Genomic DNA, 21,234 nt, shown 5'->3' with positions numbered 1-21,234 from the left:
GTTAATGGAAGTCTACTGTACTAGTGTGCACCCAGTGCTTAAATTATGTAAATTAGTTTGGCGAGGTCATTGGCTGCTATTATTCGGCCCACATCAGCGACACCATATGCTGCATGCCCCTAAAGGACCACAGAGGGAAACCTCACTTCTATATTGGCCTCAGTATCTCCCAGATTGTCTTAATTTTAGGTCACTGTTGACATGTTGCTTAAGAAATTTATGTTGCATTGCTACGTGCCCCATCATGATGCACATTTGCAGATTGGACTTGCTTGCTGTTGAGTATGCATTGGTTGTTCAGCAACTACAGATGTGCTTCATCAACATTGACACGATCCACAAAAACTAATGCTGGGCCATCCCAGCTCCCCTGAAGGCGACCCTCTCTGCCACAGAGGCCTGTGACTGCTTTGTCTTACTATAGTAGCACTCTGTGCAAGAAAGAGGACCGAATCCCGGCCAGAGCAGCCACATTTCAATGGGGGGTGAAATGCAAGAACACCAAACACCCATGTACTTAGATCTAGGTGCACGTTGAAGGACCCCACGTGGTCCAACTTTCTGGAGCCCCCCACTACGGCGTGCCTCGTAATCATATCTTAGTTTTGGCACAGAAACACCCCATAATTTTTAAGGAGGATGAAAATATGAACAACTTCAAGGCAAAGAGCATGCCTGAGCACCTAGCGAACGCAGTGTGTGTTATCCTTGGCAGGCTGTATGCACCGATCACTTAAATTGCCACTGAAATACATTATATATTTATGTATTAGAATCACCTCTGTCAGAACTTCAGTATTGAAAAACACTTAATGTTCAATGAAGAATGGGACAGACTACAAAATTCAAAATAGAAGGCAAGAGCACTAACTTCTAGCTGATCTTTAATGCTAGAAACTTGAATTTTACGTGCTAGAGAAAACAAAGAAAACATTAGAGGGATGCCAATCCAATCGCACGTAAAGCTATCACCAACTACGATCTTGAAAATCAAATTCCTTTGTAAATAAAGGCACTGATGGCGAACTAGTGCACTCATAGTCATCACTCAGCGTTGCTGTTGCCTCAACAATGTTCTGTATGTAGCAATCTCTGCCGTGGAACACAACCACTATATGCTGTTCTTATGCTGCTTGAGGAAAAATAAAGAAAAAAAGCTGGTTAATATTTTGGCTGTTCTGCTCGTACTCTTGCATTCTTGTATCTTTATTTTTGACTGATGAGATAAAAAGGTTCATTAAGACGTGTTAATATTATTCGTTGTATGATATATCTAGAGTAAAAAAAAAAATAGGCAGATCCCACGCGCTGCGGGAATCAATATAAGCGAAGCTTACTGTGCTGGATGCTTTGATAGACGATAATTAGCGGTGATGTTGATGGCTGGAGCCTAATTACTTCAACGTTTAGGCTAACACAAGAGTCGTGAGTTGATGTTAATCGTTACCTTGCATGCACCACTGCTGTTTGTCTGCATAGTACACAGAACACACAGCGAGAGGTGTTCGCTTGAGGCGTTGTTATGCACCATATTTTATAACCTCTTCATTGTTTATAACATTGCAGTTTCTGCAATGCTTCTGAGGGGAGTCTTGGAGAATTACAACTGTCAAGCGGGTAAGGTGGCGACGGCCAGGGAGCTCCAGAAGGTATTGTGCACATTCGACGCAGTGAGGAGAAAACGAGTTTCTCCCATCGCCTTTCCTCTCTTGCTTTAATCCTGTCATCTATGTGCACGGTCTGAACCCCCTCCCCCTGACGCAGTCTGTGCGACAGCAGCCCACAGCAGCAGTTGGAAAATCGAAGGAAGAGGCAAAGAAAGCTTCATTTTAAAAGTCCAATCTTATTTTCCTTTCAGTAAAAGATTAATGCGTCTTTATGTCCTGTGCGGTGTTTCTTTGTGTCGGTTGTGACATTAGCTACATTGTTGGATACGTTAAAACTACTTCAGTTCTCAGACTTATTTGTGCTACCCATTTTAGCTGTTTCTGTGACAGATGGTGCTTTTGTTTACGCTGTTGCAGTGTTTGTAACCCATGTCATCGTAAGTGCATTTTCACTTTTTCACAGTTATGTACATTGACTTTTACGTGTTTACTTGTCTTTGACATTGTTTTTGCCTGTAAAATTTTCTCCTGTACCACACGGCAGTTTTGCATATCAGTCAGCATAGGAACGTTTATATATTGGGCCCTATAAAGAAGTTTCGGATCAGTTCACTAGGCTGTTACTCGTCTGGAAGCACTGTAGCGCTTCATTTATACTAAATACTTTGTTTACAGGATAACTTTTTGCTGAATGACGTTGCATAATCGTTATGCTTTAAATCATGCTCATTGAATACAAGATGTCATCCACACTGCACTCTCCAATGGCAGCTTGCTCAGCGCATTGTAAACGAATCTCGTAGGCCATGCTTCTGCAGACTGCAGTCACTGGAAGAGATTTGAGACATCGGAAATCACTTTAGCGCTGCCATATTTGAACATCTGATGTAGGAGGAGGAGATTTTAATGGAGAGAAAGGAGGAGAGGTCGGCCTGGAGAGCGTGTCTCTAGCCTGCTACTCATCTGATGTAGCTTCACCAGCAGTCTTGGAGGCCATTCTCTATTGTGCACTATTGCAAAGTTTAAGTGAAGAGATTCATTGAGAGAGGGTGGCATAATCGATGAATTCTTCTTTGGGGGGAGTAAACAATGGCCAAGCTGTAACATATCAGGTATTCAATGCTATTTTCTAATTACAAACCGTACACATAAGGTTGTGTTTACTTCAATATTTTCACAGTGGTGCCACCAATCCTTTCCTAGGTTTATGCCATTTTTCCGCTGAAAGTTCAATTCTCTGTAAACATAGCACTTTAGACAGAGCAAATCTGTCACTTGTTTGGTCTTAGTCTTTATCTTTAGTGCCTTTGTTACTGTGATGCTGCTTTAGAAAATCATATTTTTTCAGAGTTCTGAAATCAGATTTCTCTTTTTCCATGGTTGCAGGTGTAACTTCAAGGCAGGAGGAAGATTGTGGTCGTTATTATGTGGGGTTGCACAGCTTTCGAGTACTCACAAATTTTTTTCTTGGCAGATGATCTGTTGTTTTGTTCCTTTCGTGTGTTGTAAACAAGCTTGCCACTTAGGGTGTGGTGTGTAATGTGCGACTCTGACTTGGGCTTATCGGAACCGGAGGAGGAAAGCCTGAAGAGCTAGCGAAGCAATGCTTTACAATGAAACTTGTGTCACTGTGTATCATGCACTTTCTATTAGCGTGTTCCTTCCTTTCTGTTTTTTTGTTTTCTCTATGTCTATTATATTGTAACGTTCTTCTCTTCTATATTTTCTCTTCATGTGCATCTTTCTCACGGCTGCAGTACGTGTCGGATGTACGCTGAGGTGTGAGAAAGTTATGGTGCTCGTAGTCTTTCATTTCCTAGATCCTGTTTCCCTTTTATTACAAGAAAAGTACTCTTACTACTACTGTGACCGGTCTCTGAATACCCCCTGTAAACACGGTGTGAATCTCCAATGCTATTCACAGCGTGTTTACAGGAGGTATTCAGAGACCTGGATTGGGAAGAATTGGGGATAAAAGTTAATGGAGAATACCTTAGTAACTTGCGATTCGCTGATGATATTGCCTTGCTTAGTAACTCAGGGGACTAATTGCAATGCATGCTCACTGACCTGGAGAGGCAAAGCAGAAGAGTGGGTCTAAAAATTAATCTGCAGAAAGCTAAAGTAATGCTTAACAGTCTCTGAAGAGAACAGCAATTTACAATAGGCAGCGAGGCACTGGAAGTCGTAAGGGAATACATCTACTTAGGGCAGGTAGTGACGGCGGATCCGGATCATGAGACGGAAATAATCAGAAGAATAAGAATGGGCTGGGTGCGTTTGGCAGGCATTCTCAGATCATGAACAGCAGGTTGCTCAAGAGAAAAGTATATAATAGCTGTGTCTTACCAGTACTCACCTACGGGGCAGAAACCTGGAGGCTTACGAAAAGGGTTTACTCAAATTGAGGACGACGCAACGAGCTATGGAAAGAGGAATGATAGGTGTGACGTTAAGGGATAAGAAAAGAGCAGATTGGGTGAGGGAACAAACGCTAGTTAATGACATCTTAGTTGAAATCAAGAAAAAGAAATGGGCATGGGCAGGTCATGTAATGAGGAGGGAAGATAACCGATGGTCATTAAGGGTTACGGACTGGATCCCAAGGGAAGGGAAGCGTAGCAGGGAGCGGCAGAAAGTTAGGTGGGCGGATGAGATTAAGAAGTTTGCAGGCATGGCATGGCCACAATTAGTACATGACCGGGGTTGTTGGAGAAGTATGGGAGAGGCCTTTGCCCTGCAGTGGGCGTAACCAGGCTGATGATGATGATGATGATGACCGGTCTGGTCACAGACCTGTCTGGTTGTGACCGGACAGCTCTCTGTCTAGGTGATGGCTGCCTGTTCGAACCTCACACTGGCACGTCATTTTCCGGTGCTTGGCTTCTACTTAAATCAGCACATTGTGAATTGCTTCACTAAAGTACTGGTGGGCATTCAGTCATGTAGTAGGCTACTCTATTTTCCCAAGTGAATTTATTTCTAATCTCTCAAACATTTCACCATCGTGTTATACAAAGAAGCAATACAAAACCATCCATCCTTTAGTTTCTTTTTTTGTAAATATCTGTACCTTCATATCTGACAACTAGGATGCATGCACTAAGTATTTATGTGCATATTAGTGAAAGTGCGGCATCATGCGTTATGTCATCCAGATTTGTATGTTTTGCTGGATTGTTTGTAGACTATTGACATGCCTTACAGAGAAATTATTTGCAACAACAGCATGGAAATTTTAAAAGCTTACCACATTTTATACGAAACCTTTCCAAAAATTTCAATCATGCAAAGTTTGTATGCAGTTGCATGTTTGTTTTGCTTTCATTTTGTTTGTATTTCTGCATACCATAATTATAACAAAAGAAAAGCCACCTCCTCGCCCTATTTACCTTTTTCTCTGTAAACGTGCCAACCCTACAACAGATAAGAGTACATGGCTGCAGAATGAAATTAGCTATTTTGGTTGAGTACAGTTAAAACTCGATATAACGAAGTCGGTAAAATCGGCAATTTGATTCATTATATTGAAGTTTTGTTGTATTTAAATTCTACCTTTTATGCAAGTAAGTACAGTCGCAGATAGATTTTCTTGCACGGAAAGGCACTGTAGAATTTTTCGAATTATCGGGCAATCGGAAAAAGCAAATTTGAATGAGAAAACAATTTGTTTTGAGGAATATGGGAGTCGACGACAAGTGATACTGCTTCATTCCACATCGATGATATGTTCACATAGGCGGTACGAATTAAGCGAAGCCAGCCCCGTGTTCGCGTGCACTCCGCCCCCGTGAACTGATAGCTTTGCCCACGCTGAGACGACGATATCATGAGAAGCCCCGACAGCGGGGAGCGAATGCTTCATCTGCCTCTTGCTCAAACGGGTTACCGAAACTCGAGATTACGCAACCTTCAATACTAAACGAGCGGGAAGACAGCTTACGTGATGGCACGCAGTCTCCGCACAACCACTCTTTGCACACACGCTAGATTACCTCTAAAAATCGGGGTGCGTGACTGCGTATGCGCTCAGCCGCACTAGGAGCCATGCGCAGCCACGGCTTAGAAGTGTGCCAGAAATTGCAATGCGCACTAACTTTGCCCCCCCCCCCCCCATCTGCCCCGGCCTTCACACGTGTTTGATCGCGTTACCGTGAAATCGCCCACCTGCCCCTCTTTCCCTTTGCTCGCGCGCGAAGGCAGCACTCGTGCGGGAAGCCACCATGTTTCTTTCTCACCTTCACACACTTTCACTTCCACCTAAAGTGCGTGGGGCATGATAGGATGTTATCACACTTGGACTTTCTCCGGGACATGATGCAGTTTTACTTGGCGGTCGTGCTTGTGCCGCGTGCGATTTGAGAGGTGCGTTTGCAAGCAGCCGCTTGTAATTCAATTGACCATCTGTGTCCTCGGAAGTTTCCATTTATTGTCTTGGCATTCCTTTGCTGTGGAAGCAAAATTTCATTATATTGAAATCACATACAAACACACTTCTTTACATTGAGGTTCTAATTACATGGTGTTCTGTGGACAAGAGGTTACGAAAAGTTAAATACGTCGTTATATTGAGAATTTCGTTATACTATAGTTCGTTATATCGAGGTTTAACTGTATTTCATTTTAATGGTGGCAGTAGAATGTATGTGGGAATTCCGTTATACTAAAGTTCATTATATCGAGGCTTAACTGTATTTCATTTTAATGGTGGCAGTAAAATGTGTGTGGATCATAGAAGTTCAGCACACATTCTATTGCTACTTATGTTATTAGAAGCAACCCTTAAGCACAACTGTGTAAAAGACAGGAGACTGCTAGAGGACTGGATTGCTTCTAGCCCAAATATTTTATTGCTATTTTTGAAAATATGTTCTCGGATCAAGGAGCCCAGCCGAACTGTTGATGTACTGTTGCTGAAGTGTTTGTGAAGGACGTAGTGGATTCACCAGTTCTGCCTGTGCTACTTTGGTTGACAATATTATTTTCCAACCATATGAGCTTTTAGGGTTATGTAGCCCATAGAAACTTTGACAGAGGACAAAGTGTTATTGCTGTTCTGGAAGTTCTTGTGTGTGCTTGTTTGTGATCACTAAACATATCTTTGTAATTTTGCTTTAGTCTGTACTATTTGTATTGGTTTCTTTCTTTTTTGTTTATTGTTTTCTAATTTTGTGATTTTGCAAACCTATAAAAAATTGATAGGTTGTGCCAACTTCGAGGACGCTCTATATGATTGGATTCGGCAGACTAGGGAGGAGCGTACCATCACACTTGTTTATGATTAGCGCTCTTATGATGAAGAACAGCTTGAGGAACGGGATAAAAGAGGACAGGACCGTGTGCTCACCACCAACAAGTGTGTTTATTTTGAAACCGCAGTGTGTGCATGTGTGTGCGTGTGCGTGCGTGTGTGTATGTATATATATATACTGAAAAAACAAGTGAGCACACTAAAGAACCAACCTGAAAAACCGCATGTGTGATCTTGGACGAAAAAGGAATCGGAAGTTTCCGATTGCTCAGTCGTGGACATTGCCCATCCCTTTGTCACTTCAGGTAACCGAGAGCATGCTGACAAAGGAGGGCCCCTTGCAATGCACAGTGAATGTCTCAAAGATCTCACGAGCGCACACGTAATGATACTACTTGCGCACAATATGCATCTGGTAGAACATAGGTTCGCACTCATATTTTGTGTAACGAGTGGTCAATTTAGTGCATGTTTTCGGGTGCGTGCGAATGTTGGAAACTTTCAAATAACATTGAATCTCAGTGTCCTATGGGATTTGGTGTTCAAATTGAATACGTAGTCCCTATTTTAGCCACATGTGAATGTTTCTTCCCATAGTTTCTAAATATTGCAATGTGTCAACTATGTGAAAGAAAGTATAAATTGGGGCAATAGTTCGATAATTTTTCTTTCTACGGGTATAATGTAGTCATACAGCATGAGAACTCGTGTATTGGAGCAGGCTACAATGCTCAGGAAAGTGAACTTTACTGCTGTTACTGTTGTCATTGGCACTGTCCGAGGAGCCCTGTGTACATGGACAAACTGCTTATTTTTGCCTAATGCTTCATTTGTGCTTCTAATGAACAATTCGACATGCATTGTAACGATGAAAACTTCCTGGCATTATGAATACCAGGATGTGAATGTCGTTTTGTATTAATCGAAAACGACTTTTCATTATTCAAGAACTATTCAAAGTATTCAATATTCGATTTGCTTCAGGCACTATTCAATTCACATTCGCTTTGGTCTCAAGAACTCACCCCTATATGTTTTAACTACAAATTTTTAGCATTCTCTCTCGTGCTTTACTCGCATGCTCATTTTCCCATCGTTCAAGCTCAAGTTCACACCATTTTGCACTACACTAGTCTTTTCTCTTTTTCAAAAATTTTAAGGATTGGGCCTGGAGCAAGGACAAGCGTGCTCACCATTCGCTGATCGGGAAGAACAAGGTTTGTCCGTGACTGTCAACAATGCTGCAACTGCAAGGCCCTCAGAAACAGGTAGGCAAGCTTATCATCAATATGTATTTCACCATGGTTCGTCCCGGATCACAATTGGCAACAAGAAGTCGTCACCCTTATTGTGATAGCGGATCAGATGAGTCAAGGCAGCGCTGAACTTCATCTTCTGGCCGTAGTTCAAAATCTTTGGCAACCATTGCTCACACAAGAGCGGATAACCGAGATGTTCATGAATTATGGCGTAAACCGACCCGTGACTGATGTTCAGCTCATCAACATTTGCAATTTTGTTAGGGGTGATTGCACGATGGCTTTGACCCGGTCTTGGACCGTCTTTGCAACTTTCACGTCCTTCTTTGAATTGTTTGCTCGAACGCTTCACAGTGGCCAATTAATGCAATATTCAACGTACACGGCAGCCATACAGCGACTAATTTTTTTTGGGGAAACATCTTCAGCTGTCAAAAACCTCAGGGCACCACACTGCTCAACTTCTAGAGCGTCCTTTATGTCGCGCAACTATGTTAAACCCAGTGCATGAGAGCATTAAACAGCCTTGATACTCACACCTAAGTGTCACTTTTGTAATAGAGAGATGTCTCTGTGTCACGTGCATGCCTCGCAGATAATGGACCGAACAATTATTGCGTGGGGTGGGTTGGCTCACTTTCATTTTACTCGCCTTCGTACATTAGAAATGCGAAGATACAATGGAATATACCAATGTGAAGATACAGCTTGATAAAAGGCCAAAAAGTGTCACTGGACACAAAGTTTACGGCACGTATACACAAAACTCCGCAACAAGATATTTAAATATACGTATAAGTCTCCAATAAATCTATGTATCTAAGAAAAAGTCACTGTATATAATGCGTCAAACAAGGCAAATAAACATGTTGCGCAATCAGAGATTCACAGAATCCTAGATCCCACCCCCATTCCATCCACTCCCCCCGATGTATCGCGCGCGATGGAAGGCGGCGCACTTGCTCCCCGCTTTTCTCTTTTGCTCACACAATACTGACTCACCACCGGTGTCTCACCCATTCCAGTCCCCCATCCCCCTCCCTACGCTTTCACTCGCACATGCAGCATGCGGCGTGCAGTCACGATGTTATCGCCCTTGGACTTTATACGAAACATGAGGCCACGACGACGGCAGGAATCCGCCTAAAGTGTCCATATAATTACTATCGCAATACTATATAGTAAGACTATCTGGCAACTGAAGCGTGCCGTGGCCCATTATTATCCGCAAAAGAAGTAACAAAATCGAACTTTCACCATACGACAATTCGCTGCGTCACAGCAATGTCTTTTTTCTTTCCTTTGTGGGGCCGGGGCACCGAAATGAAAAAGCGCAAAGTAAGTTGGCCACAATCGAATGCCTACTTTGGGCACCTAATGTAGCTACCGAAAGAATATCGAAGAAAACGTGAGACGCTTGGTCCACCGAGAACCATACGCATACTGCTCGGTGTCCTACACTGGCGAGACAAGACTTTCCGGAGAGGTTGCGCTCAAGCGAACATGGTGCAATTCGTCGAGTCCCCACAGTGATGGCGGCGAGCGATGGCAGTTTCTTTTTCTCGTCTGCTAGCCAGAAAGTGCCTAAAACTCTGCCAGGCAAAAGTCCACTCGGCCAGAGAAAAGCGAACACGCACCGGTGCGCCGCGCGGTGGTCGGAGAAACACGAGAAAAACGAATGCACTCTGGCTGCCTCTGGCAGCCCGCGGGTAGGGTAGCGAAGACAAAAAAATTGAAGAGGCTCAATTTGTCCTCGCGAATAAAAGTAGAAGTAGAAAAAATAAATAAGAACGTAGTTACCTTGGCTGACTTTAGTGTCTTGACATCGATGCTTTGGCGTAGGTGAAAAAAAAAAAAAAGTTGATATTTTTTATGTGTCATGATGGCACAAATGAACCACCAGAACGCTTCATCTGATCGGACCTCGCTGCTGGCTTTGTCAACTTGTCTGATAGTGTGTTGATTTGGCTTGTCTCGTTGTATGGTCCGATGTAAGACTTTAGAAAAGTCAATGCACCTTTGGCGTCCAATATTTATAGTAACATCAAATGCACAAAGTTCCGCAATTGAAAATATAAAGCACAACTTTGGGAATGTCAGTGCACCTTTCACATCAAAAGTTTATGAGAACTTTATACCCATAAATTTCGGAATTGACGTCCATGCGCTGCATAGATTCCGCGGCCTCCGCAAGATGCCGTGGCGAGCCCATTCACCATCAAAACGCCCTTGAAAGAGTGTGCTCGGATAGGGCTGCTTGCGTTATGGGACTCCCGGTGCATGGGCGCTGCCAGGAAATCCAGCCCGAGTTCGCAAGGCTCACACTGAAATGTCTTTTTGAGCGTGGAAAAGACATTCTAGAGAAAATTCAGAATGATTTCCGGCACCGGGGATTGCTTGGGTAGGCAGTGCATGGACAGCACGAAAAAATTTCGGGGTGAGCTGAAGCCCCATGACACCCCACCCCCCTCCCTGGCCACGCCCCTGCCTATATGATACCTTCGGCATCACAGCTAACACAGCTCAACTTGTTTTCATTTTCCTTAGCATCCCTTTGATTATTGACTCGACCTTTCGTTTCCGCACGTAGATTACCTGCAGGAGTCCACACAGATGGCTCTGCCAGCAGGGGCCCTGCGGTACCGGTGCATCTACTGCCCGTATGCGACTCGACAACGAGCCAGTCTGGTGGTCCACGAGCGATTGCACACGGGCGAGTGGCCCTTTCGGTGTCACGTGTGCAACCGTGGGTTCGCGCACAGATCGCACGTGGTGCGCCACATGCGCACGCACACTGGCGAGCGGCCCTTCTCTTGCCCACTGTGCCCCGCCGCCTTCGCACAGCGTAGCGACGTCAAGGTGCACATGCGCACGCACAAGCCGCACAGTGATGGACGCAGACGCAAGGCCCGGCCGGCCAACGTCGGCAGTGGGGTGCTGTAGACGGCCATCCTTTGGCCTGCGACTGCAAGTGTCATCAGAACTGCAGTCTCCAATTGAGCCCATGGGTGTCTTTTTGTCAGTCAACCACCAATGGCACAGCGTGTTTTGCTACCCTAAAAAAGAAAGACTTCATTTGTTAAGGGTGGAAAGTTTCCTGCTAAATTTACTAAAAAGTGATCTGGTACTATGACGGGAACAACATAAATAGAAGTGTTGTTTTGCTATTGTACAGGTGGTCTATTGCTATTGAACATTCATACCTGGGTATGACAAACACAGATATAAAGAATTATTGGATATAACGAAGCAAATCTAAAATGTTTCTTGTCTCCACGGGACTTCTCTAATCATTGTGATTGCTCCTTCAGATGTTTTTTGTTCTCATCTATTACACTTTTCCTTTCGAAATTTCGAAGTAATCATATTTTTCTAGAGGCGATGTGGCACTAACTCTCGTGTGCAAGGAAAACACCCTAAAATAAGGGTGTTGCATCCTTAGTGTCAAATAAAGTTCAATGATCACCCATCTCTGAGGACTGTCTGTTATTTGGTGCAGAAACCACCAGCAACATCAGACACCACGTCATTTCCACTTGTTCCTTTTATTTATTTGCTTAATCTTTTCCCTTCTTGAGCTGTGGCAAAGCAGACTGTGAGGGGAGATGACTATGGACCTTTTAGCTTACTATAGCGCAGGCTTAGAAGCTGTTCGGTTTCCTTCTGGTGAGGACAGCAACGTGGCTGCAGATGTGATGCTTAAAACAAGCATAGTCATTCGTGCAGAAACTATTTGTTTCTTTAGTCTAATAGGTTTCTTTGCACTTTTTGCCTGTTTTTACAGACGGCGGATGGTGGTCAGACTTTCTCCGTCAACACAAAGGGGCCAGTGCAAACGTGCATGCTCTTGCGTAACCGAGTTGCGGGCCACATTTGTTGCCGAACAACAATTAGCATTGGGAGACACGCCTGCTGTTGTGCACAGGTTTTGTGCAGTCGGAAGGTTTAGACACTGTAGTGGGGCACTCGCCAAAGATGGTCTTCCTCTCTTCCCGTCACCCCCTCCCCTGTGGCAGCTGCGAAAAAGGAGAATGGCCATTCGCATTCTGCGCGGGTGCTTGCTCCGCTGGAGGCAACACACATATGACGAACTGGCTTATATGTAAAGCCACGTATGCTACCGCTAGAGATGTGCTGGTTAACAGCTTTGTTCTCTGTGCAACCATGCAATGAAACAGCAACCTAAGTATTCTCACTGTAACAAATGTATGCAGTCGAGAGATTTGGTCCTTTAATAAAATAAATAGCTTTCTAGCAGCATTCATTTATTTGCTTGCGTTCAGTGTCATTGGCGGTGGTTTCTGCACATATTTTTATTGCTTTTCACAGACTGGCAACAGTGCGGTCAAACCTCATTAATGAAATAATGAAATATTCTACGTAGGCAGGTTTTAGCGTTATTCAGGAAAAGAATGGGGCCAGATATATTGCACTTCCTAAGCTGTAGTTAGGTGAAATTTTCTTAAAAGAATTTCAGTTAGTGCTATGCAAAATTTTGTGATGACCATGCTTCAAAATTGTCATGTGGTGCTTTCTTCCAAGTTTTTCTTTCCTCCGTCGTTTCTAGGTTTCGGTTGTCCTGTGTAACTAGGAAGGCAAGCGCAGTGGATCACTTCTCTGTTCAACGGCTCTAAAGATTCCCTTGAGACAGCATGGCAGAGGCTAGGTGGCATAAATTTCGCCCCTTGTACTCTTGATTGGCTTGTCAGTTCCATGCACGCTTGCTATGAAGTGAAGGTGGTGTGAGCTTGTTAATCCGAATTCCCTGTGTGTTGGGACTGAGCTGACAGCCAAGGTAAACTCGCAACATGCAGTGATGCAACTCGGTGTCGTAGGGCTCAACAATGGTTGAACAGTGAATGTCGCCGGAGTTTACGTTTCTACAAGGGGACTTGCCAGGGGGACAAAGAGTTGCTGCCCTGACAAGTCCCCGTGTCGAAGTAGATCCAGCGACATAGCTTATTTGGTCGCTGCTGGTCACTTGCCGTTCCTGTGGACTCGTTTCTTGTTATGATTCCAATATTGTGTACTACTCGTTTTTTATTGCCAAACCATGTATTGGTCATGAAACGTGTTTAGGGTATCAGTTACTTCACCAGTGTTATGGCAAACGGTATGATGACAGTGCTCCTACAAGCGTGTTATCATTGTATTGAGCAAGCTGAACTGGAATGCGCCAGTGAAAACATTGTGCTTTGCATAGCACTGTATCCTGAATGCTGTGATTAACACAGCATGTTCTTATGTGTCTGTTTTCGGCAATTTTTACAAAGTTCATGCACGACAACACTGCAAATGTTGCAACAGGTGCTATGTAAAACAGGTGATTGAGCACAACCGTTTGTATGCTTATAGTGTACCGAAGACTGTATTGCTTCAATGGAATTAAAAGGACACTAAAGTGAAGCACCAAATTAATACTGGTAACATTTTCTTTTAAAACTATATATTCATAAATTTTGCTGTAATAAGTTGTTACAAGAAAGAGTGGGTGTCAAGTCCATGTTTCTTCTTTTTTTTAATTTGCTGTGAATAACCTTAGTGCACGTACCTCTGTATAACATAGCGGGTTTCAAAGTATTTTTTCGTTTTTCAGACGTTGTGGCTTGGTAAAAGTTTTTAAAACTTTCTAAGTTCAGCTGTTGCCTCTTGCGTATACAATGTAGTCCATCTTAACTGATAAAGAATTAACTAGGTCCACGCAGACACCATCATACGACGTGAAGGCAAGATGGTGCGTTTACGTCAACTTGGCGGCGAAACCGGTTTTTCATTATTGCATCTTGTCTGGTTTGCCAAGCATCTTCTCACAGTAAGAGTGGCTTTTGTATTGCGAAAGGGTTATAATGTATGAGGGTTGTGCCAAAAGTAATGCTAAGTTGGCATATATTTTTCATTAACTGATGTTTTTTGTATTCCACATGTTTGTAGAGTAAATATTCCTCTTTAATATCCCATAGTAACTTTTCTTTTTCATTGCAGGTAACTAATGGATTCCGAGCAGAAGCGAGGGGCTGTCATTGAGTTTTTGAGCAAGCAGGGTTGCAGGTCATCCAGACATTCAGTGAAGGCTACTGAATTCATTTCACTTTAGGGAGGTGACACTATTGACAAGAGTAATGTGCAGAAATGGATGCAAAAGTTTAAAGAGGAGGAAACAAGCGTTGAAGACAAACCACGGTTTGATAGACCATCAACTGTGACCAGTGACACAAATTGTCAGCGATCTTACGAATTGATTTGTGCACACTTGAATTTTTTCAAAGAGCATTCGAGCACTGAGTTCAACGTTGAAGCAAGTGCATCTGTTGTCATGGAGACATTATTGAGTAGTATCTTTGTATTTAAAGAAGTTACCCTATGAGCACGTGGCATATGAAGAACATCGGGCAATTAATAAGAAAGTTGGGCCAACTTTTGCATTACCTTTAGTACAACCCTCGTACTAGTACAGCTCCACTTCTTTTTCTCAGTTATATCTCTTTAAAGCTTTCTTTGCCTACTTTCCCTATTTTAGATTGACTGTGTTTCTTGTCGTGAAAAGAGGGACACAAGTGCTTTTAAGCCTCATTGATTCAATGTCTACTAAAGGAAGAGAGGCAGTGGAGGCCTTTGAGTAGCCGACGATCACACGGCACAAACACCGATGTCATCAGCCGAGTGGAGCGTAGCAAGCACCTTCAGTGCTTCTGCCAGCAGTGGCTGGCATTGTGTCAGGCAGTGTCCATGCCACGTGACACGACAGGCAGAAATGTCAAAGGCTAGGCATGTCGGATCTTGACGCCAGCATTTCTACTGGTGTCGTTGCCTTGCTTTTCATCGATCGATGTCACAGCCTCAACGTGAAGTCGAAATTCTGATGAAAACGTCGTTTCGTCACGAAGAATCATTAAGCAAACAAAACAGACACTGGCCCAGATTGAGAAATCATTCAAGGTTCAAGTCGGCTGCGTGGTGCTGGAATGTCAAGTTCCTGATACAATTTCTTCATTGTGGCTGCTGTCTGTTTAGTTTTCTTTGCAACTTTTCCCAACAAATATTTGTTTGCACTCTCGACTTTATCAACTTTCATAGAGTGTATGGGCAAAGTCATGCTGGCTTGGCCACACAGTGTGGCCAAGCCAACATTACTGAGGTCCATTGCTATGTCTACCTGATGACTTGTCCTACTGTTTTCTCTGGCCCTCGAGAAGTACAGCTTAGCCTGGAAAGCATGTGACTTGGTTCCGCCATCTATGTAATTGATAGACCAGTGCTCATTGCATTAAGATTGTGAGTAACACTCCTATGTGGGGCCAGAATGTAAAGTTTTAAATAATTTTAAAATCTTGGTTGACATTTAATTTGTTTGCATTTGCGGGCTCAGGTCCGTAGCTTCAGAGCCAGTGGCCAGCTGAGGCTCGCAGAGACGGCACAGGGTGAAAGAGCCATTCAAGAGAGAACTTTTACTGTTCAAAGCCCCAGGTCGACTGCCAGCTTCCTCTCAGGCCCCAGGCTAGGCGCTTTAGCCAGGCCCAGGTGGTGATGATGGCAACACAGTGGCTCAACCATGCAGCCAGCGTTCACATACTTTGTAAAGGCAGGTGACAAGAGGGAATGCTGAGGACGGGCCATGAGTGATTCCAGTGTGGAAACCTGACATGTCTACAGCTTGGTGTTTCAGCTTGTCGCCTCGCTTGGCATCGTTGCCGAGTGTCTCGGCACCAACTTATACTGGCAGAGACACTGGTTTCAAGATGTGGCATATCGATCTGTAGGCATTTCAACGTTGTGTCTTACTCAATATCAGTGTAAAACTCAGCAGAGTACACCAGGAATGTACTGCTTGATTTAAAAGCCATCTCCAACTGTTTCTGCCGAATCTTTTTCTTTTATTATTGTATCAAAATTTTTAAAATGTAAAATCATCAAATGGCTCATTGAGCAAAAAAGCAGGCGTCTGTCATCTGTAGCAGCTAAACAGCAGGCAAATTCCCATTGGCTGCGGCGTCATTGCACAAGCGAACCTTGACGGAGCGAATGCGAACACCGGCTACCGCAGTAGCGTGACTGGTGTTGCATGATAGGAGAGGGCATTGCTGCGATGCCATAACACTCACTTTCAGAAGCCCAAGCTATCCGCGCCTTCCTTGTCTGCGCAAGTTCTTGCCTGCATTCTAACTTCACCTCAGTAAGGCCAAATCAAAACGTGCCAAGTATCTCAATGCGCTCACTTGCCCATGAGGACTCTTTAACTCGAAGGGTCGCTCTTGCAGCCAGTAAAAGCAAAGCCTTTAAGACCAGCTTGTGTTACGTGGAGGGGACTGTCGCTCATGCATGGATATGGACACCGCCCATAAAACTGGCCTTACTATTTTCTTGTTGAAAAGTAATGTATCAGGTGTTCACTGCAGTTTTTCAATTCGAGACCTTATAAATTGTGTCCACTTCAATATTATCACAGCTGTGCTGCCAGTCTTTTTCCTATGTTATACCATTTTCTCACTTATGCAATTGCTGCTTTTCGTAAATGTAATATTTTCAACAGCACAAAATGCATCTGTCAGGTTTGGCTTAATCTTGGTCATCGGTATCTCTCTAACTGTGATAGTGCTTTCGAAATGGAAATCTATTGAGCCTTCTGAAATAAGATTCCTCTTCTCCCATGGTTTCAGGTGTCACTTGCTGAAGACACAGCACTGGTTTGTGCCATGTGGGCATGAAGAAGATTGTGGTTATTAATATAAGCAGTTGTGCAGCTTTTCAGTGCTTGCAATTTCTTAGTTTGTCGGTGGATGACTTGTTGTATGTTTCCCTTTGTGTGTTGGGAATGAGCTCACCAATTTGCTTGCTTCGAGTGCGGTGTGCAGTGTGTGACTGAGGCTACCTGGACCCTGAGGGAGAAAATCTGATGTTGAATTTCAATAGCAGAGTCAGAGCAAGTTTTTCTGCTCATTTTGGAGCAAGTTTGTTCCAGTGACAGAGTGAGGGTGGGTGTAAGGTGTTCCAATGAGACAGTCGGAGTGGATTCAGAGCGGGAGTTACTCCGTGGAGCAGAAAAAGATGCTCTGCCAAAATCAGCAGAGTGGACCGGAACTCTGCGTGATGTATTTCCTTTACCACGTTTGTCTGCTGGTAGGCGCTACCGGTCACGACTCGCGAGGAAGCAAAAGCTGCTGCACGCTTGGCGAGATATCCATTCCACACTTTAAAAAAATAACAGGTGAACGGCTCTGAAGAGACAAGTGACCGGTGTGGCGGTGCTGGGAGCAAACAGCGGAAGGAAATGACAACACGCAAGGCATCCTGAGTAACTCGGCTATAGAAGTTCCGCTTCCACCTTGCTCCGGCGGCGCAGGTTGCGTTCCACTCGCGGATTTGGGGGCGTTGTTACGCCAGAGTCGAGTGCTTGCTCGCGGAGTCCGTCGGCCACTCCGACTCCGCCATTGGAATTCAACATGAGGAGCAAGACAAGTATTATGGAGTTTTATTATGACCTTGCACAAGTGGCTTTGTGTACGAAAAACCCCAAACTTTATTGTTGGCCCTTTACTTTCTTCTATGCTCTCTTTGCATTTTTTTGTATGCTTGCTGGATTGCGTCCCCCAACTTCAGGCCCCGTATTTCCAAAACTGCCTAATCCTTTGCATTGAAACTTGTATCATTGTGGCAACACTTACGTCTGCAGATATGAGTAGTAGCTGCAGAATGCAATTGGCTAATAGCTTGGTTAAGCATGGTGCCACAGGAGGTTGCCACAAGTGCTTCTGCTTGCCGCATCGTCCTGGTATTTCATAATAATGGTTGCACTGAATCTACAACTACTTTTACACTTTCCACGAGTACTTAACATAATGCTGTTTACAAGTAGCCTTTGAGTTTGACTGCAGAAAAGACGGGAAGCTGTCGGAGGGCTGCATTGTCTCCAGTCTTAGTTTTTTGCTTTCTTTTGTGAAGAAATGTTCCGAAGTCAGTAAGCCCAACCAGAAACTGCTTATGTATTGCTAATGAGGCATTTGTAGGGACATCGTGAATTCACTACTGCAGCTTATGCTACTTTGTGGGTGCTTAACGCAGTAGCCCTTAGAAAGTTGGACAGGTCACATAAGCCTATCAAAAAGTGTATGTGCATGTGTTTGTGATCACTGGACATATTATATTTGTTATGTTGCATTTACTTTTATCTGTGCTGTTCTCATTTGCTTGTTTATTGTGTTTTCCACATTTGTAATTTGGTAAAACTATTAAAATTTTTGGGTTGGCGCCTGCTTGCCTTGTCGTATTGTTTAGAAAACCTAAATTCAAAGCAGATATACATTATTACTAGAAAGCAGCATAGTACTAGAGCCAGTAAACATGCAAAAGATATTTAATAGGCACAACAATTACTGTAGAAAGTGTTAACCAGTGGAATGGTTATATCGAGTACAAAATTGAAGGCGGTTTGATTTACATCTGTAAAAGTTAGATGGTGCTTTGTGATGGTGAGGTAGTAATATGTGCAATTATAATGTGGCTGAAAAACTTGTAGTAACTTTGCCATCACTAGTTCTATGTTATTGGGAATTAGTAGCTATTATTAGAAGCAAATCCAGGGGACCTGGAGTCAGGAAACTGCTTGTTAGTAATTATAGGGAGTGGAGCTTTTCGCTGAGAAATTTAGGTACAAGTATTCCAAGTGAATGTTCCTTTAGTTTATGGACTGATAAAAGTACCGTGGAAAATTGTGCACTAGTGATGTACATTTAGCTGCTACGTGTGATAATGCCGATTGCCTGATTATGATGATTGTCTCCTTTTCCTCTTCTTCAAAACCTCGAGCAGTTCGTGTGGAACGAGGTTCGCAAATATCCCTCCCATGGACTGATCTGGAGGAACAGGATTCTTCTGCACCTGTCGACAACGTCGGAAGTGTGGTGCTTCCGAAACAGGTAGGCAAGCATATACCAAAACAAAGCACATGCTCTGTGTCAGATGGGAATGTAATATATGGGAGTCAATGGAATTTGGGTCAGGACTACGAAAATGTGACGTAGCAGCCAGGAAAACACAACAGTGAGGAATATATTGTCACGTGGTAGTAACTGTGAAGAAAGCAGCCAAACTGAGAAAGACGAAACTAGTGTTTTATTGGGTGAACCTGTGCCCACAAAGACAGGCTACGCTTAAAGCACAATGATAGCAGTGAACACAATTGGTGATCGGCAAAATCTGATCAGTGGGTCAAGCGCGTCGGTTTTTATACAGCAGTCGTCGAATGTTCCAGACTAATCGCTGGGACCCACGTGTGTTCCACAAAGTTCTACACCATTCGCGTCACGTGATGAAATCATATACCACAAGGTTCGGCGACAACAGACAGCGGATAGAATCATCGATAAGATTCCAGAAACTTCCCATACATGCAGGCGCGCCCTGCGCTGTGCGATAACATTTGTTAGGTGGTGAGAAGTGGTTGCCTGATAAAGGTAAAGAAGTACACGTGTCATTACCCCCTCTCAAAAGCATAGTCCCGATGCTACAAATCTAAGAGAGCGAAACACAAAAAGACACTTATTAAACGAAAGTGACAAAACAACAAAAAGAAACAAAGTCCAATGGTCAGTTACGCGAAGTCCCAAAGCTCATTAACGCTAGTAGTACGGCTTGAGTCACACAATGTGGACTATTTCAGGTCGTGAGCGCTGCCGCTGTGATAGCGAAATGCCGTCTGGCACGACCTCATAGTCCAGTGCGCCAATACGTCGGATGATCTTGTACGGTCCGAAATAGTGACGCAAAAGCTTCTCGCTCAGTCCTCGTCAGCGTATAGGGGTGCAAACCCAAGCATGGTCACCAGGCTGGTACTCGACGAAGCGTCGTCGGAGGTACTAGTGTCGGCTGTTGGTACACTGCTGGTTCTTGATTCGTAGGCGGGCGAGCTGTCGGGCTTCTTCAGCGCGCTGGAGATGGGTCGTGACGTCAAGATTCTCTTCGTCGGTGACGTGCGGCAGCACAGCATCAAGCGTCGTTGTCGGGTTCCTGCTGTAAACCAGCTTAAACGGCGTGATCTGTGTTGTTTCTTACACCGCCGTGTTGTAAGGAAAGGTTACGTACGGCAGGACCGTGTCCCACGTCTTGTGCTCAACGTCAACATATATTGCTAGCATGTCGGCGAGGGTGTTATTCAGGCGCTCCGTGAGACCATTCGTCTGCGGGTGGTAGGCAGTTGTCCTCCTGTGGCTTGTATGGCTGTATTGCAGCATGGCTTGGGTGAGCTCTGCTGTAAAAGCTGTTCCTCTGTTGGTGATTAGGACTTCTCGATGGGGGCACGTGATAGGCAGTCGGCGTCTGAGTGTTTTCGTCCGGACTTGTAGATTACCGTGACGTCACATTCCTGCAGTCTGAGGCTCCATCTCGCCAGCCGTCCTGAAGGGTCCTTTATGTTAGCTAGCCAACACAACGCGTGATGGTCGCTGACGACTTTGAATGGCCTGCCATATAGGTAAGGGTGGAATTTTGCTGTAGCCCAAATGATGGCGAGGCATTCCTTTTCAATCGTAGAATAATTGCCTTCCGCTTTTGACAGCGACCGGCTAGCGTAAGATATCATCCGTTCATGTCCGTCTTTCTTCTGGACTAGGACAGCACCGAGGCCTAGGCTACTGGCGTCAGTGTGGATTTCGGCATCGGTGTCTTCGTCAAAATGTGCAAGTACCGGCGGTGACTGCATGCATCGTTTTAGTTCTTGAAATACGTTGACCTGTGGCGTTTGCCACTTGAACTCGACACCAGATTTGGTTAGATGCGTTAGCGGCTCAGCGATGCATGAAAAGTCCTTGACAAAGCGCCTGTAGTAGGCACACATGCCAAGGAATCTATGCACTGCCTTCTTGTCGATGGGCCGTGGGAACTTTGCGATGGCAGCTGTTTCCTGCAGGTCCGGGTGTACTTCGGATTTGCTGATGACGTGGCTTAGGAACAAAAGCTCATCGTAAGCGAAGCGGCACTTTTCTGGCTTCAGAGTGAGCCCTGATGATTTGATGGCCTCTAGTACTGTCGCAAGCCGCCTAAGGTGATCGTCGAAATTTCCGGCGAAGATGACAACGTCATCCAAGTAAACAAGACAGGTCTGCCACTTAAATCATGCTAACACCGT

The 21,234-nt window shown here is 44.3% G+C and overlaps 1 protein-coding gene across 1 annotated transcript in view; it reads left to right on the top strand.

The window, feature by feature from the left end:
• The first annotated feature begins 7,059 nt into the window (after positions 1 to 7,059).
• Positions 7,060 to 21,234, top strand: part of LOC142563388 (uncharacterized) — a 40,354-nt gene continuing 26,179 nt past the window's right edge. Inside the window, exons 1-4 of the mRNA XM_075673945.1 lie at positions 7,060 to 7,240; positions 8,019 to 8,126; positions 10,708 to 11,051; positions 11,902 to 11,968. Of these exons, the coding sequence (XP_075530060.1) occupies positions 7,213 to 7,240; positions 8,019 to 8,126; positions 10,708 to 11,051; positions 11,902 to 11,968 (547 nt within the window). The 5' untranslated portion in view covers positions 7,060 to 7,212. The remainder of the gene's footprint in view (positions 7,241 to 8,018; positions 8,127 to 10,707; positions 11,052 to 11,901; positions 11,969 to 21,234) is intronic.

Source organism: Dermacentor variabilis, chromosome 11, assembly GCF_050947875.1.
Source record: "Dermacentor variabilis isolate Ectoservices chromosome 11, ASM5094787v1, whole genome shotgun sequence".
Lineage (NCBI taxonomy): Eukaryota > Metazoa > Arthropoda > Arachnida > Ixodida > Ixodidae > Dermacentor > Dermacentor variabilis.
Note: the sequence above shows the minus strand (reverse complement) of the source record. Positions and strands in the feature narration are given on the sequence as shown.